The sequence below is a fragment of the Cajanus cajan genome, chromosome 4 (genome assembly GCF_000230855.2).
Source record: "Cajanus cajan strain Asha chromosome 4, NIPB_CcT2T_4, whole genome shotgun sequence".
Lineage (NCBI taxonomy): Eukaryota > Viridiplantae > Streptophyta > Magnoliopsida > Fabales > Fabaceae > Cajanus > Cajanus cajan.
The window spans coordinates 62027844-62046233 of record NC_138520.1 but is presented as its reverse complement, the minus strand read 5'-3'; the positions used below and the strand labels follow the sequence as shown (position 1 = coordinate 62046233).

The following is an 18390-nucleotide window of genomic DNA, read 5'->3' as shown; positions in this document are numbered from 1 at the left end:
GAGACCAACATTAAATCAATTAGGAGCGATTGTGTCAACACCTCACTTAACCATGAAATTCCCAGGCGTAAGAGGGCATATAATAACTGTTAAAGCCAACCAGCAGATAGCAAGAAGATGTTACGCTGAAATTTTAAAGATTATCCTACCAAGCTCCAATCTGAGATGCTGACCTCTATAGTCATGGCCCACATCAGCATAGATGGGACGATTGACTTGGATCCCCAAGTTGATATGCATAACCACCGACCTGATCCTATCGATGAATTACATGACTTTTAGATTGGCAAGAAGTCAAACCAATGTACCAACATTGGAAAACACATCGAAGCTGATATCCAAGGTAAAATCATGTCAATTATTGCCGAAAATGCTGACCTCTTTGCATGGAGTAGTGCAGATATGCCTGGAATAGATCCCAACTTCATTTTCCATAGATTGGCAATTCATAGGGAGGCAAAACTTGTGTCCCAAAAACAAAGAAAAATCGATGGTGAAAGGAGAGAAGTTGTTAAAGTTGAGACACAAAAACTTTTGAATGCAAGATTCATCAGAGAAATCAAATACACCACTTGGTTAGCCAATGTTGTAATGGTTAGAAAATCAAGCGGTAAGTGGCGTATGTGTGTTGATTATACTGAACTGAATAAAGCCTGCTCAAAAGATGTGTATCCACTCCCCAACATTGACAGATTGGTCGATGGAGCTTATGGATATGCCATGCTTAGTTTTCTTGATGCCTACTCAGGCTATAACCAGATCTTGATGTACCCTCCAGATGAAGAGCACACTGCATTCATCACAAAGCAAGCCAATTACTTTTATCGTGTCATGCCCTTTGGACTAAAAAATGTAGGAGCTACATATCAAAAATTAATGGACAAGGTTTTCGCTGAGCAAATCGGGCGCAATCTCGAGGTTTATGTTGATGACTTGGTCATCAAAACCAAGTCAGGCGAAAACCATGTCCAAGATTTAAAAGAAATTTTCCAACAAGTTAGAAAATACAACATGAGATTGAACCCTAAAAATTGTGTTTTTGGGGTTCAAGGTGGAAAATCTTTGGGGTTCATGATTACCTGCAAAGGAATTGAAGCAAACCTTGATAAGTTCCAAGCATTGATCAACATGAGAAGCCCACGAAGTCATAAAGAGGTACAGAGGTTGGCGGGTAGACTTGCTTCTTTATCTCGGTTTATTCCCAAAATGGCCGAGAAAGCTAAACCTATTTTTAGTTTACTCAAAAAACAAAAAATTTTCATTGGAATTATGATTTCAAAAAATTTCTATCAACACCGCCAATTTTATCTAAACCACAATGTCAGGCTGATCTCTTGTTGTATCTTGCTATAGCCGATAATGCCCTTAGTGCGGTGCTTGTACAAGACGACGGTAAAAAACAAATTCCTATTTATTTTATCAGTCGTGTTTTGCAGGAAACTGAAAAACGATATCAAACCATTGAGAAATTGGTTTTGGCTTTAGTAACCTTTGCTCGCCGACTTCGACCTTATTTCCAGAGTCATCAAATTGTGGTGAAAACTGATTATCCCATCAAGCAAATACTCAGAAAACCCGATCTAGCAGGTCAGATGACAGCTTGGTCGATTGAGTTATCTGAATATGGTATCAGGTACGAAAGTGGAGGACCGTTGAAAGCCCAATGTCTCGCTGATTTCGTTGTTGAGCTTACACCTGCTGTTCCAACAGAAGATCAATCTTGGATTTTACATGTTGATGGATCATCTAATACCAAGGGTAGTGGTGCAGGAATCATCCTTGAAGGCCCCAACGAAATGATGCTTGAGCTTGCTATCAAATTTGATTTCCAAGCTACCAATAACCAAGCTGAATATGAAACTTTGCTAGCAGGTTTGAGATTGACCAAGGATGTTTGTGTCAAGAAGCTAAGATGTTGTAGTGATTCCAAGCTGATCATAGAATAAGTAGGAGGAAGTTATCAAACAAAAGAGCCCCAGCTTCAAAGGTATAACCTCATGGTATCCTGTTTAACTTCCTCCTTTGACGATTTCTAGATTGAACATATTCCAAGGGAACAAAAAGCTAGAGTTGATCTATTATCTAAGCTCGCCAGTACCAAGCGTCCTAGACAACATAAAACAATCATTCAAGAAATAATCACTACCCCAAGCTATGACTCTGTGGTTGTGTTAGCCAACGACCTTGGTCAACGAAGTTGGATGTAAAATATTTGGAAATATCTTACAGATGGAACTTTACCGGAGAACAAGGTTGAAGCTTCCAAGATCAAAGTCAAATCTTGTTATTTCATAATTGAAGCTGGTGAATTATTCAAAAGAGGATTCTCGGTTCTCCTCTTAAAGTGTTTAAATCTAGATCAAGCCGAATATGTGATGAACGAAATCCACCGTAGTATATGTGGTATGCATTATGGGGCTCGATCTAATGCTGCAAGGGTAATCCGAGTTGGATACTATTTGCCAACCATGAGATCAGATTGTAAAATATATGTACAAAAATGCAAAGCTTGTTAAGAATTTGGTAACTTACACCGGCTACCTGCAATAGCGTTGCATTCTATGTAATCAACATGGCCTTTTGCATGGTAGGGGATGGATATACTTGGTCCTTTCCCAATCGCCAAAGGTCAATTGAAATTTTTACTTGTAGGGATTAACTACTTCACAAAGTGGATTGAGGCCGAAGCTCTTGCAAAAATTACAACAGCCAATGTTCAGAGGTTTACATAGAAGAAAATCATTTGTAGGTATGGCTTACCTCAAGCAATTACCACCGATGGCAAGCAATTTGTGGACAAAAATTTTGAACAATTCTTGAATCAACTCAGAATCAACCACAAAGTCACTTTGGTGGAACATCCATAAACAAACGGCCAAGTTGAAGCAGCAAATAAAGTGATCTTTCGGGAACTTAAAAAAAGGTTAGGATCTTCAAAAGGAGAATGGGTTGAGGAATTGCCCAGTGTCTAGTGGGCATATCACTGAACACCACAAACTACTACCCAAGAAACTCCATATAGATTAACCTATGGATCTGATGCGATGATACCAGTAGAAGTTGGTGAACCAAGTTACCAGAGATTAACTTTTGACGAGTCTCAAAATGAAGAACAACTAAGGTTGAACCTTGATATGCTTGACCAAACTCGGGAATGTGCTAAGGTACAAGAAGAAGCTTGTAAGCTTCGTGCCTCAAGAAGGTATAATTCAAAGCTCAAACCGAGATCCTTTCATGAAGGAGACCTTGTCTAGAGAGCTACAAGCGATGCCAGAAAAGACACATCAGCAGGAAAATTTGCAGCTAATTGGGAAGGCCTTTTTCCCATTTTAGAATGCTTGCAAAATGGTGCATATAGACTGAGAAAGTTGAGTGGCAAAGTTCTTCCTAGAACTTGGAATGCTACTCACCTGAAATTTTATTATAGTTAAAGCATGTAAACTCAGGTATTGTACTCTTTTTCCTACTTCAGTCTTTTTTCCCATAGAAAAAAGAGGGTTTTGGCTGAAAAAGTTTTAACGAGGCAAACCTGTAATAAGTAAATGGATGTAACCAAATTCGAATTCTACATTATAAATATTCCCTTTCTCATTATTATTGTTTCATATTTTGTATTATAAATATTTCCTCTCTCACTATCATTTATATGCATGCAAAATTTTAGATAAAGTGGCCGAGTTCGAGCCAACCTCAAAAATGGCCGAGTTCGAGCCAATCTTAAGAATGGCTGAGTTCGAGCCAACCTCAAAAAATGGCCGCGTTCGAGCCAATCTTAAAAATGGCCGAGTTCGAGCCAACCTCAAAAATGGCCGAGTTCTTAAAAAATGGTTGAGTTCGAGCCAACCTTAAAAATAGCTGAGTTCGGCCCAACCTTAAAAACCAATCGAGTTCGAGTCAATATTAACACTTTTTCCAAATACGAACCAATATCACCTTTGATCTGGATATTGACCGATCTAATTTATAAATTGACCATGTTTGGGACAACTTCATATCAAGTTTGAGACAACTTCATGTTTTACCTACCGATTAGCCAAGTTTGAGCCAAGTTTGAATATTATCAATCATTCGATTATAAATGATTACAATTAAAATTCATACAAGTTTAGTTGTACCCACCCAATTGTCTTAAACCACTTTTCATTTCTAATGAAAAATATTCCAATTGTTTTTAGTTGTATAATTACAACAAAAACACTACTTCAGCAAAATTGACACTGCATTGCATAATCACAGAAATTCATAATACATGTTAATTTTAGCAAAAAAGTTATAATAAGAGATAAAACTACATTATTTTCTTACTCGTTGTTATCTTCACCATTCATGTCTTCAGGTAAATCATCTTCATTAACCAATTTTCCCTCTAGAACATCTTTATCAATGTGGACTTCTCTTAAATCAATATCCGGAGCGATGACTTTAACTTGACGCAGTGCCTTCTGGAATTCCCTTTTATGCTCTATTACCACTTGGAACTTGGTAGTTTCTATTTCTTTACTCAAATTTTTATTATTATTTTCTCTGCCTCCAATTTTCTTTACATTGGTGGCAATGACTTCTTGACATGCTTTGTTCTTCTCATGAAGACCTTGAATCTCAACATGCAAACTTCGAATACTTCCCTCATATTCTTTTGTTTTCTTCTCTAACTTCATATAGTTTTCTGTTTGAATCTCCTTTTCTTTTTCCAAGAGATTTACCTTTTTTAAGAGATCTTCTACTTTCGATGCATAAGACTTCCAGATTCCTTCACTTTCGGCCTCAATCTTCTCTTTGCCCAGCTACATTCATTGGAAGTCTTGATTTCATCATCTCAGGATTATAAAGGTAAATCTAAACTCTCACTTTTGTCTTTGATTTTATAGGAAGGTAATAAAACTATGTAGATACGTTTACCTGCCAACCTTTAGTTTAAAATGGGCCACTTTATACCTGCCCAAGTCTTTTGATCTAATTCTAAACATTTTATTTGTAATAAATAGTGTGATAAATAGATGTGATATGTACCATTATTTGAAGTAATTCTATGGGTAGTGGTTGTTTAATTTCTAGATATTAATTTAGACAACTTTTTCACCCTTTATATTTGTCAGGCACCGCTCATAAAACATTTCCTTTGAAATTAGTTTATTATCTTATTCCAACTTTAGTAAATAGCTGGTCACCCATATAATTTTAAGCTGTTTGATTTATTCAGATAAAACGTAAAAAAAAGGAATCTTATATCAGGTGACTTTATTGATTATAACTTTGTAGATCTTGTATTAGCTGGTGAATGTTTTTGCTTAATGGAATCTTGTGGTTTAATTGAGTTTGTTTTGGTAGGTGTGAAACTTATTTATTTGAATTATTTTATTCCTTGTCAGCTTCCTGGAGAACGAAAAGCTCAGAAGCCTTGCAGAATTTTCACGATACACAAGTCTACAAGATTCAAGCCAAATGCTTCCTTCTATTTTTCAGTTGCTGAAGGTAAACCTTTTGTTGAATCGGCACATTCAGTGTGGTGGATAACTGGATATAGCATTAGCAGTATGTTTTCTGCTATGTCAACATCAAATTTTTGTGTTTATTTTAATTATGCTGTTATTCCCAAGCACATTGTTGACTAACAGAAGTCTGATGTTAATTATGCTCTGCTTTTTTCAGAAATACATGACTTGGAATAAGACTGGAGAAGAAATGAACTTTACATATGTAGAGTGCTTGCTAATCCTATTAAATTATAATATTAAATGTGTAATTATAATTGGAAATGTTAATCCTGTGAACATGGTTGGCTTGTATTTAACATTCCCATGAGTATTTTTCAAATTTTGAAATAATTAAAATAAAAATAAGAGTTGGTCTCTTTTATCATGTTATTTTGCTTCTGCCACTATATTCACAATTGCAAAGGAATTTGCAGTGCTATTAAGTTCTGTTCATTTTGTTTTCTTTGAAATCTCATTGTTAAAAGGATTTGATTTGTATATTACATGTCTTGGATTTTTGTTGTACATTCTAACATAATTGGATTTGTACTTCACATGGATTTTTGTTTTTGGCAGTGAAAGTCTCACTACACCATCAAACTTATTAGCATTATGTGGTAGTTGGTAACAGGTGCTTCGAGAATTTAATCATGTTAATCCACAAGATGACGAAGAAGGAAAAGTTTTTGCAGATACACGGGTACGTTATCTTTAGTCTCTTTCCCAACATATTAAAGAAGGGAAGCATATTTACCTAACTTATGATTTGGTTGATTTTAATTTAGACTAAGTCTTTCTCTTTCTTCCACTCATGACTGAAGAATTTGCTGCACCTGAATGTTGCTGCATGCCTTCTAAAGTTGGGAGAATGCAAAAAGTCCATTGAGAGTTGCAATAAGGTATGCTTGATGACCTCAGTTATCTTTCATGCATTGGAATAAACAGAGTAGCATCAGTTAATTTAGGTACTTTGAAGTTGAAGTAAACATTTGACGGTAAAACAAATTCATTGATTTTATTTATAATTATGAATGTTAACCCTATGCTGAAGAATGAAGACTTGAAACGTAGTAATGTTCCAACTCTGATATTTCTAGGATGAGGAGGGTGAAGGAGAACGTGGGGTTGCTGATATTTCTAGGATGTATGTGTTTATCTAAGTCAGTTCGTACAAAAACTGACTTAGATGTATGTATACATCTAAGCCGGTTCTTAACAAAAACTGACATAGATGTATGTGTACATCTAAGTCGGTTCTCACTAAAAACTGACTTAGATGTACACATACATCTAAGTCGGTTTTCTGAAAATCGACTTAGATCAACACATACATCTAAGTCAATTTTTACTTAATCGATGTAAATATGTTCATTCATCTAAGTCGCCCTCATCTAAGTCGATTTTAGAACCGATGTAGATATGACAAAATAACCGACTTAGAATACAATTTTTGTATTAGTGTAAGTGTGATGTGCCTCTCTCTCTCTAGTCTCTTGTATATTCAGAACTTATGCATCCTATTCTAATGTTCTCTTTGCCTTTTTGATTCATTACTTGTGCAAAGTCTCTTGTTTTATTTTCTTTTTAACAAATCCATCCATGGCGTACAGCGACACTAAACAAAAAATTAAAAAAATAAACTAAAACAAGTCGCATAATGGAAGATAACAGCACTACATAATAATAATAATAATAATAATAATAATAATAATAATAATAATAATAATAATAATAATAATAATAATAATAATAAATCCCTCCATGAGAGACAGTGACACTATATAATAAAAAATAAAACAAGTCATTCATGAGAAACAACGACACTAATTTAAAAAATAAATAAATGGGCGTCATATTTTAAACCAATATGACTTGTACAAAATTTTAAAAAATAAGTGATGCTAGGGTCGAACTCGTTAATGGTAATTCTGCATGTGGCTCTAACATCACTAATATGACATCATGTGTCCATCTCTAAATGATTTTTTATATATAAAAAAAAAAAATTACGTGATATGGGTGTTCCTAGATCAACATTATACTTTAGCAGATAGTTTAAAAATAATCTCATTCTTGTAAAATATTTTCGTAACAACCCTAGTTGAGTCAACAAGTTGTGGCATAAAGAGTTTAGGAATTAAAAACAGCCACATCATCTGATTGACCATTCTACTCAATTTTTAATCTATTTTTTATCAAATTATTTCTTATTTATTTTTTCATTTCCTTATAACTTATATTTTAGCTTGTGTAATGCATAAGGAAAATATTTATTATATATAACTTAAATTTATAATAAATTATATATATAAATAAATATTATGGTTAAATATATAAGTCATATTAAAAATTATATAAATATAAATTTATGATAAATAATTTATATTATAGTATGATATTATTTTTATTTTTTTATAATTTATTTTTAAAGTATTAAAATTTAATCCATAAATAAGTATGATAAATAAAAATTAAAATTAGATAAATAAAATTAGAAAAAAAAACTTCTAAAAACCATCTCGTAAAAAAATCCTAAAAATATTTTCGCACAAGATAAAAATTCATGTTTAATATACAAGAAATGAGTAAAAGACAGATTTAACCTTATCATTACCCGGCTTGAAAAATTGATTGGATTAGTTATTTTTAAAATTGAATCTGGTGTTATCAAAATTCAAAATATATGAGACAAGATTGAGTCACTATAATGCTTTAATTCGATATATCAATAATAACATATGTATAGTTATATTATGAAATGAAAAAGATTTAAAACTTAAATTAAGGTATATTTTATCATATATATTTTAAAATATATAATTTTATTATAAATATAATATAGTGTTACACATAATATTGTCTATTATAAAAAAAATTATTATTAATACATAATTATTCTAAAAATTTATATATTTAAAAAGATAAAGGACAAGTTAAGATAACTCGAATCATAATTCAAATCCATCCTAAATATATTAGATTTAATTTTAAGACCTCATTTTATCCTAATAAAAAGGAGCGGGATTAGTTTCCTAAATGGATCTCCCTTACCATACTCTCTCCTAAATAAAGCATAAGTGCACTGGTTAACACAATTTTTTTTTAATGAAAACATTTACGGTATATTTGATTTATTAATCAATGTCCATAGGACTGCTTAGTATTTTTAAAGTTTTTATTCACCACTCCATGAATGCTCACTTCTTTCAATATGTATTGAGATAATCACATGGACGCCGTTTAAGACGCTACCTAGTAGCAATTGGCTTAATACAAGCAATTTCTTGGACAACTCAACTACTCATAAATGAAAAGGTCGTTTAGAAAACAACCACTTTTGCATCATTTATGTCACTAATTTTTCAGGTCCTGCCAGTCCTCTTCGCCACTGGTTAAGAAGTCTATATCAAAATTTTTTTTAGGTTAATTCTTTTTGAAACTTTAAACAAGCTAGCGTATTTATTGTGTGCAGTAGTGACCGACCGGTTTGCATACCCTTATTTATGTGGAGATTGGAGTGGCTTTGCATCTTCCATTTTCATCTTAAAACGTCAATCACATTGTACGGGTGTTGACAACATAAAGAATTTTGTTTTCTGAAAAATTTTCAAAGTTGCTTCTTGTTTGGTAGATCTTTCTACTATGGCTGAAACTATAAAAGAAGAGCAAGTTTCATTGAAGCTTCTGGTGAACAAGAAGACCAACAAAGTGATATTGGCAGAGGCAGGGAAGGACTTTGTGGACGTTCTCTTCAGCTTCTTAACAATGCCTTTAGGAACCATTGCCAGGCTTGTGCAGAAGGACTCATATATGGGCCCAGTTCGTGTTGGTTGTCTAAGTTCATTGTATGAAAGTGTGACAAATGTTGTGAAGTGGACAGACACATGCAGTGAAATGCTGTTGCGTCCAAGGAACTCATCGGAAGATTATTGCAGGAGTTTGAAACTTAACATTGATGACACTGAACCTCCAAAGTACTTTATTTGTAACAAGTCTGAGTGCAAGCATGCTGAGTTGAGCACTTTTGAAAATAAAAATTGCACCTGCTGGAGTCGTATGACCTATTCCGTTTTAGTCAAAAATGAGAAAGCAGACAAAGGATTTGTAAACAATGCTGCAACTTTCATCGTCACGGATGATCTGGTTGTCATTCCAAATGCAGTGGATAAAATTAGCATCGGTATTGTCTTACAGAATTTTGGAGTAAAAGATTTTAATTCATTACAGGAGTCGACTGTGCATGTCTCTAAGAAAAAGGTTATTTACTTATTATATATCATTGCAGTTCATATTCTTGAATTTCTACTTTTGATATATTGTGTACTTACAATCTCTATCCCTATGGTTATAAGACTTATACTAGTACACAGGGTTGAACTGGTGTTTCTAGCATCTATTCCAACAATTGGTTGTTCACTGTAACTTGCTTTACACAGTACACATATATCACTTGTAGATTTTTCATTTTTAATTCATTGATTAATTGGTTTCTCTATATATCGTTTTTTTACAGGTATTGGATCTGCTGAAATGTTCTTTATTGTCCAAGTCAACTACTCTGACAGATTTGTTCTTACTAAAGAAACCATCTCTGCAGAAATCAAGTTTTTCTCCTCCCATTGTTGAGATCAGTAGTACTATTCAAATCAAAGTGAAACTGGTTATGAGAAAATCAGATGGGAAATTATTGTTTGCTCAAGGGGATGAAGATTTTGTGGACTTTCTTTTTAGTTTTCTCCCTCTCCCTTTGGGGGGAGTAGTACGTATATTGGGAGGGTATTCATCTATAGGTAGCATTGATGAATTGTACAAGAGCATAGTTGGTTTCCATGAAAACAATTATTTGGTATCAAAGGAAGTGAAGGACAGACTTGTTGATCCCCGCCTTGCCCCAAAATTCAAATTAAGCAAGCAGATGTTACCACTACATGAACAACAGGCTTCAGAATACTATTGTTATTATAATCAACGTAATGGTTTTCCATTTTGCAAGCAAAGTCATAATTTATATATATGTAATGAACTTAGGCCGTTCAATGATGTGCATGAAACTTGTAAATTATTGAAATTAGTAGATCTCAAGCCATCTACAAGCATTCTTAAAGGATATATGCCAAGGGACCAGCAATGTTTATGGTTACAGATGACTTGGTTGTGGCACCGATGACACCAATTTCGGGTTTATCTTTACTCAACCGTTTAAATACAACTCCTAATGACTTGGAGGAAAAGGATGTTACCATTGGCATTAAGGAGGTTAGGAGGAGTCTAAAGCTATTGCTTCACTGCTTTATAATTAATGCCTTTATGAATTGTTATTAGGCTATATTTCTTGCAGATTATGTAGAAGTTACTCAGTTTACTATATAAGTTGCTTTGTGTTGTGCAGGGTCTTAACATATTGAAAGCATCTTTAACCTCAAACTCAGCTCTAACAAATGGTCTCAGTCACTTGTTACTTAAAGTTATGGAGCACAAAGGGTATGTTAACATTATGTGGCCATCGTTGTTAAATTTCTAGCTTCATTGTGTTAAGTTATTTTTGTTTTATGCTTTAGTTGATTGACATGTTAATGTCTCTATGTATTTATGTTCATAAGCGTACTTTTTTTTTCTTTTTTCCTGATTTAAACTATTAATTATCGTTAGGGAAAATACTTTTATTTCTGTGGATAACTAACTTTTTTTGTTTAGTCGAAGAAGTATAATAGTCATATAGTTAACTGAATATTGTCTAATATTAAAGGCCTATGTAACTTCTTATTAATCTTTTTATTTATGAAATTCTTTTTTTTTTTGTGGAGGATGAAATTATTAATTATTAAGTAAAGATTAAATATGCTTTATTTTTTAAGAAATCAAATATATTTACTTTTTCATTGAACATTAACATAGTAAGAAGATTTGATAGTTGTTTATTTGTATTGTCAAGCCTCCTTCGTACGTCTCCATGTAAAACCCTCGTTAGTTTTCAAGACTTTCAAAATCTCCATTCATAATTTATGAATAGATTTATTTAAGCCTGTATATAATAATAATTTTGCTTTATATGCATGAGTTGGTTGGAACAATTTTCTTCCTTATTCCCTAGTACTATTGATATTTGTAACCTCGGCTAAATCTTTGTATTTTGTATCTTTTAATATGTCATTCAAACTATGATTTTTATTTGCAGGGATATAACTACAAGTAGCGAAAAAAAGGCCATAAAGGAGGAAATGATATCTAAATGAATCAGAAAAAAAAAAAGAAAAAAAAAAGAAATATATGCCAAGCAAGATCGTGTTGCGACGCATAGGTGCATGATACATAGGGCGTTAGGTTTTGTCTAACGTGTTGAAGGTTTTAGTGGGGTTTTGGAGGCTCATTTTTAAGTGGAAAGGATTCTTGTTTGGTGGTTTGAAAGAGAGGGGAATAAAGAATAGGGAAAGAAACACCTAAACTGGAGAGTTAAACTTGCACATGTAATTCTTCTACGCCCTTTTCTTATATTTTGTTAATGAGATTTTCTTTTTCTTCTTTGGGGATAATGTTTTGATCTTTTTGGATTTCTAAACACTTTTAAGGGATCCTTTGCATCCGATTATGTAATTGTTCGGTTATTAACATGTCTTGTGTACCAAGGCTTTGATGGTTGGAAATGAGTATAAACTTTAAAGTAGGTTAAACTAGATTTGATTAGATAATATTTAGTTCAATTTAAAATTCAATTTGAGTTTAATATGATTTTTTTCTTTGTTTTAACTTGTTTTAGTTTATGCTTGCGAACATGCTAGTTTAATTATTTAACTTGTTTTTTCAAATCACATGCAAGAGCAAAATTTTTTAACCTTGTACTTCTCAAAGTTTTGATTTATTATTAGATTATATATATTTTATGGTATTTGTCTGAGAGGGTTATTTTTATGAGGTTATTACACAAGCATACTCCACAATTATGAGATATTGTCCGCTTTAAGCCTATGCCTTCACGGTTTTTCTTTTGATCATCACTCAAAAGGCTTCTCAATCATTGAAGTATGCTTTGTGTTTATATAAATTATTATTTCTTGTTTTATTTTATCGATGTGAGACTTGTTTGTATCCTAATATATATATATATATATATATATATATATATATATATAGAGAGAGAGAGAGAGAGAGAGAGATGATGGATTCTTTTACTTTAAGAGTAAGTTTTCGTATACTTACTCCGTTCAATAATTCATGTTTTATATTAAATTTTAATTATCTAACCGTTCAATTTAAAATTCTTAATACATAGATCAAATTTTCAAATTTTAGAAAATTTGAAAATCATATGATACTTCGTTTTATTAATTCAAATTAATGAAACGAAGTATTAAATGATTTTCAATTTTTTTTAAAATTTGTAGATTTGATATTTACATTAAGAACTTTAAATTCAATTTTTAGATCGTTGGAATTTGATATAGAGCATGAGTTATTGAACAACGTAAGTTTAGGTAGACTTATTTTTAGATTAAACATATCTCTTCTCATATATATATATATATATATATATATATATAATGATTATTTAGAATAACTAGTTTAATATAAATATAGTATGTGTCAAAATCATTAGGATTAATTTAAATTCTACTTTAATTTTTTATCTAATTTTTTGAATTCATTTGGGTCATTTTTATTTTAAGATGTTTATTTTAGTCATCTATCTTTTAAATCTAGGCCAATTTGGTTCTTTTGAAACAGGGACTATTTTTTAATTTTGCAACATGATTTTGTATCCTTTTTCGACTAATTTAAAATTTGAAATTTGTGTCATTAGATTCACTTATATAAAAATTATTGAATACAATTGATGTTCATACCAAAAGTATTTAAAGTTTGGACTCAACTTATTCAAATAATTAAGATTAATTTCAATCTTAAATTTATTTATTTAATTAAACAAATAAATTTCAATAAATAATTGACAAGCCGAGGCCAAATAATGCAGAAACAGCTTGACACATTTACACTGTAAAAAAAATTGTTCCACCTTAAATAAAAGAAATATTAGTAATTAATAAATCATCAATTCGTTATTATTATAAAGTTTAAAGAATATTTAATCATAAAGAAAGATTATATTACTTTAGACTTGCGTCTAACTTTAATCCTATGTTAATCACAATCCAAACTAAAGCTTCCACAGTATTTGGATGTAAAGAAGCTTGGAATGGGTCAATAACTCTTCCACTACCACTAAAACTTGACTATAAGGCCACAATAGAAGTTGGAATGGCAAGAACATTTTCTGCTGTATGTGACTAAACTCGATATTTTTCAATGTTTAACCCAACATTCTAAGGCAATAAAAGCTTGTGTGACCATTAACTTCAGGCTTTTAAGTTGTTTAGTTGCATACTCTTTAGCTTCAAAATTTACAGTAATAAATATTTGTTGATCTTGCACATAATCTATCAACAATGAAGACTCGAAGGAGTTTGCTGACTTAAAATCCCAAATTGATCAATATTAGTTTTAGTGGAGCGCCCTTCCTCCTCATGCTCACTTTAAGAGAAAAATAATAAGATAGCACTAGTTTAATCATAGCAACAAACTCTTTATTATACATATCATTAAGAACATTGTACACCTTTTTTATATATATATTTTTAAGCTCCATTTTTAGGGTACGTAATAATAGAAAAAAAAACACATTTTTAACTTCCATCATTTTGATCGTAGGATCCAAAATAGTAGCAATTGACATAACAAGATTACACTCAATCTAATAGTTGTCAAAACTTTTCTACGTGTATCTAGAATAATCATTGACGATGACAAGTTCATACTTTTTACACATAGCATAAATGAGAATCCATATATCCTAAAAAGAAGTAGGGATAGCAAAAAAATTTGTATCGTAGATATTTATAGATAGTATTCAGCACATATAATAAATGGACAAATAGATACCTACAGGTAACGAGTATATCTATTCTTTTATCCGTTTTTAAATAAGATGAGGGTAGATATTGTAACTATAGTATCTATATGTGCGAATACACGTTATGTAAAATTACTTAAATATTCGTATGGTTAACTTATATTTTTAATATTTCAATAAAATTGATGTTAATGCAAGTTCAAAAATTAATGTCAACTACATTTTGAATGGTACATTGTTCTAGTGTATGAATAAATATATACATGTTATAATTTGAAAGTACTAGAGATATTTAAAAATTAAAAATAAACATTCAATATTAAAATTAAATGATTGTAGAAAAGTTACTAAATTCATAGTTAAAAATATATTTATTAATCAAAATCATATTAATTATACAAATTGTTTTTTAATTATATTCATATATGATATAATTTAGAATTTATGTAATGAATGAAAAATTATCTGAAATTGAAATATATAGATAAATTATGTATGAGTTTTTCAAATTTAAATATATTTTAAAAGTATACATTTAATCAATATTTTGAATTTATTAATTAATTTAAATATAGGTGTATCGGTATCAAATATTGAAGAAAATGACAATAAAATTAAAATTTATATTGAATATTTTAATTATAAATATTAATTTATACAATCATGCCAAAAAAAATAATTGATAGTCTTAATCAAATGTTGTTATAATTTGTAATTAATAATAAATAATTTTAAATTATAATTAATCAAAATTATTATTATGATTAATTTGAAATTAAGAGATAGTAAATAATAAAAAAAAATTATTTTATTTATTGATAACTTGACATTTTATTTTTTATAATTCTTTATAATCACTTTATGCAGTGTTTCATCTGATCTTCTTTAGCATTACACATTTCTTGCTTAAAGAAAAAAGAAGTTTAGAAAATTTAAAGGAGAAGAAAATGACAATAGGAATTAGATAAAGACTAAAAAATAAAATATGATTTGTAATTATAATGAAGAAAAATAAGAGGTAACAATTTAAGTATCATCTACAATGAGTGAATGAAATATGAGAAGGAATGAATATTACCAACAATTACAATGCAAAGACATTCAAAATATTTTTATTTTATTCAATTAAAATTATATAATAGAAAATTATGAAGATTTTAAAAAAAAATTAAATAATTCTAAAAATATAACTTCAAAAAGTAATTCTAAAAACTCTTCTAAACAAAGAAAAAATACAAATTAAAATAATGGAGGAAATTTGTAAAGATAAAGAAAATGTTTAGTTCCATGATTCTCCCAAAGTTTGCAGTTTTACTCCAAGATTCCCCCAAAGTTTGTTGTTTAATTCCATGTGAGATCTTTAGTACGATATTGTCTCATCCATATATTACCTCATCCATCAACAATTCACAATTCAGATCCACGAGATATTTATGCTATGTTATCCCATTTATAAAGATCTCACAATGCATGGTTGTCTCATCCATATAACAAGTTAAGAAGACATTTAGGAATAAGTTATTTGTAAAATCGAAAAAGAAAGAAAATAATAGAATAGAAATGGATGGCCTCTTATCCTTATCAAGCACGATTTTGACAAGAATAGGTTGATGTTGGCCTCACATTTGACTGAGGTGACGATAGTGGAGATAGCAGCATCATATTGTAGAGGAGGCAGTCTTTAAGGAAAAGGTGGAGCATGACAACAACACTAGTTGGGTTGTCAATCTATGTGAAAGAGAGAGAAAAAAGTAGAATAGAAATGGATGACCTCTTATCCTCATCGAACATGATCATGGCATCGAGAGGTTGATTTCGACATCATGTTTAGCCAAGGTGAAGGCACTAAAGGAGAGGAGGATAGGGGCGTCACATTAGGTAGGAGGTAGTCATTAAGGAAGGGATGAGTGTGGCAATGACAATGGTGAGATTTGTCAATTTGCTTGGGAGGTGCAGGAAATGCTAGGCTTTCAAAAGTGGATTTGTAGCTAGGTTTTCAAAAAAGAGGATTTGTAGCTAGGTTTTCATAAGTGAATTTGTAGTTAGGTGTATAGATAAAAATATATTAGCAAGTGAAGAGGCTGTAGAATGACATGTCAACATTTTCGTTTCGTCGATATGACAATGCCTAAAATTTATTTTTTAGTTACATGTCATTGTAATACATAATAGTTCCTTTAAATAAGAGGTGACAATTGAAATATTAACTACAAGTGAATAAAAAAAGAAAGATATTTTAATTAAGAATTTACTTAAAAAGAAAAAGAAAAAGATGGAAAATTTGTATATAAATAAGGAGGTATATATATTGGGATGCAAGCAAAGTCTCACATCGTTCAAACAAGAGGATGCACATGGGTTTATATACACACAATTGTCTCCATTGGTTGAGAGACCCTTTGGGTGATGTCCAAAAGCAAATCCGTGAAGGCTTGGGCCCAAAGCGAACAATATCTCGCCAATGTGGAGACATGTGTATATGTGTGGTAACCTCCCTGATGTTCAACAAGTGGTATCAGAGTCGATGGTCTGATCAGGTGACTCGCTCGAGTATGATGGCTGGCAGGTGGATCCAAGTTTGAGATCTCTTGTGTCGAAAGTCTTCGGGTCCATGTGGAAGAGAGACTTCCTGTTAACATGGAGGGTTAGGAGGCGTGTCCCGCTCTCATGAGAGAGGTCATGATGGAGCGGCGGTGCAAGCACTCTAAGCGTGAGTGAGCTCTGTGGGGCCACCATCGGATAATACTCGTAGTTTTCGCTATAGGGGATGGGTTAAAACCGTGGTCCTTTGTTTGAGGGCAGGATTGTTAGGATGCAAGCAAAGTCGCACATTATTCAAACAAGAGGATGCACATAGATTTATATACACACAATTATCTCCATTAGTTGAGAGGCCTTTTGGGTGATGTCCAAAAGCAAATCCGTGAGGGCTTGGCCCAAAGCGGACAATATCTCACCAATATGGAGACATGTGTATATTTGTGGTAAACCCTCCATAGTGCTCAACAATATATATATATATATATATATTAAAAAAGAAGAGAGATCTGTTTATTCTAGGAACAAGTCTATCTAGATTTATTTCGTTCAATAATTCATGTTCTACATCAAATTTTAACAATTCAACCATTTAATTTAAAGTTCTTAATGCATAGATCAAGTTTGCAATTTTTTAAAAATTCAAAAATTATTTAATACTTCATTTTATTAATTCAAGTTAACGGATAATCATAAAAATATTTTATACATTGATTTGAATTAATAAAATGAAGTATCAAATGATTTTAATTTTTTTTTAAAAATTTACAGTTTTGATCTATACATTAAGAAATTTAAATTTAACTATTGAATCATTGAAATTTAATATAAAATATGAGTTATTGAGTATAATAAGTCAATATAAATTTATTGTTAAGGTTGGCCCAGTTCAAGGACAGATTTATGACACACCCAAAAGATGACACCTATTTGTTTTAAAATAGTGTTGGTGTTCCTGTGGAAGAATTTTTTTTTATTATTATCTATAATATATAATATATATTAAAGAGATAATTGTCTCATTTGATTTACAATTATTTTTAAACAATTTTATTTTTATATTTTTAAATAATAAAAAATAATATTAAACATTAATCATTTTTATAGAAATAAAATTTGAGTTTAAAATCTTTAGGTTAGAGATCAAATGTAATACTAATTAATTTATCAAATATTAATAATTTTTAAATATTTATTATTAAAAATTAATCTTTTTTACAAAAATAAAATTTGAGTTCAAAATTTTTTAGATGAAAAATCAAATATAAAATTAATTAATCTATCAAATATTAATAATTTTTTAAATATTTTTATTAAATAAAATATAAAGACGTAATTATTTTATAATGTCGTAATTCCACGGAGGGACTTCTTTTTATTGCTGCTTATTTCAGTTTTCTTCATCAGTTCTACAAATACAGTTCCTATATATCAAAGAACTAATCAGTAATGATGACGTAATGGCCCCGAGAAATA

The 18390-nt window shown here is 30.9% G+C and overlaps 1 protein-coding gene and 1 long non-coding RNA gene across 4 annotated transcripts; both read left to right on the top strand.

The window, feature by feature from the left end:
• Nucleotides 1-351: 351 nt before the first annotated feature.
• LOC145957427 (uncharacterized) lies at nt 352-3254 on the top strand. Its single transcript, XM_083073689.1, has 5 exons — nt 352-1155; nt 1437-1872; nt 2230-2438; nt 2592-2722; nt 3023-3254. The coding sequence occupies exons 1-5, from the start codon at nt 352-354 to the stop codon at nt 3252-3254; spliced, it is 1812 nt and encodes a 603-aa protein (XP_082929815.1).
• Nucleotides 3255-4227: 973 nt separating this feature from the next.
• On the top strand, nt 4228-7024 carry LOC145957091 (uncharacterized). 3 transcript variants are annotated; one of them, XR_014433513.1, is made up of 5 exons: nt 4263-4830; nt 5370-5472; nt 5650-5697; nt 6051-6174; nt 6296-7013. It is a non-coding gene; the product is annotated as an uncharacterized LOC145957091 (long non-coding RNA). The 3 variants fall into 3 exon arrangements; XR_014433512.1 differs by having other exon boundaries at nt 4234-4830; nt 5650-6174; nt 6296-7021; XR_014433511.1 differs by having other exon boundaries at nt 4228-4830; nt 5370-6174; nt 6296-7024.
• The last annotated feature ends 11366 nt before the right edge of the window (nt 7025-18390 follow it).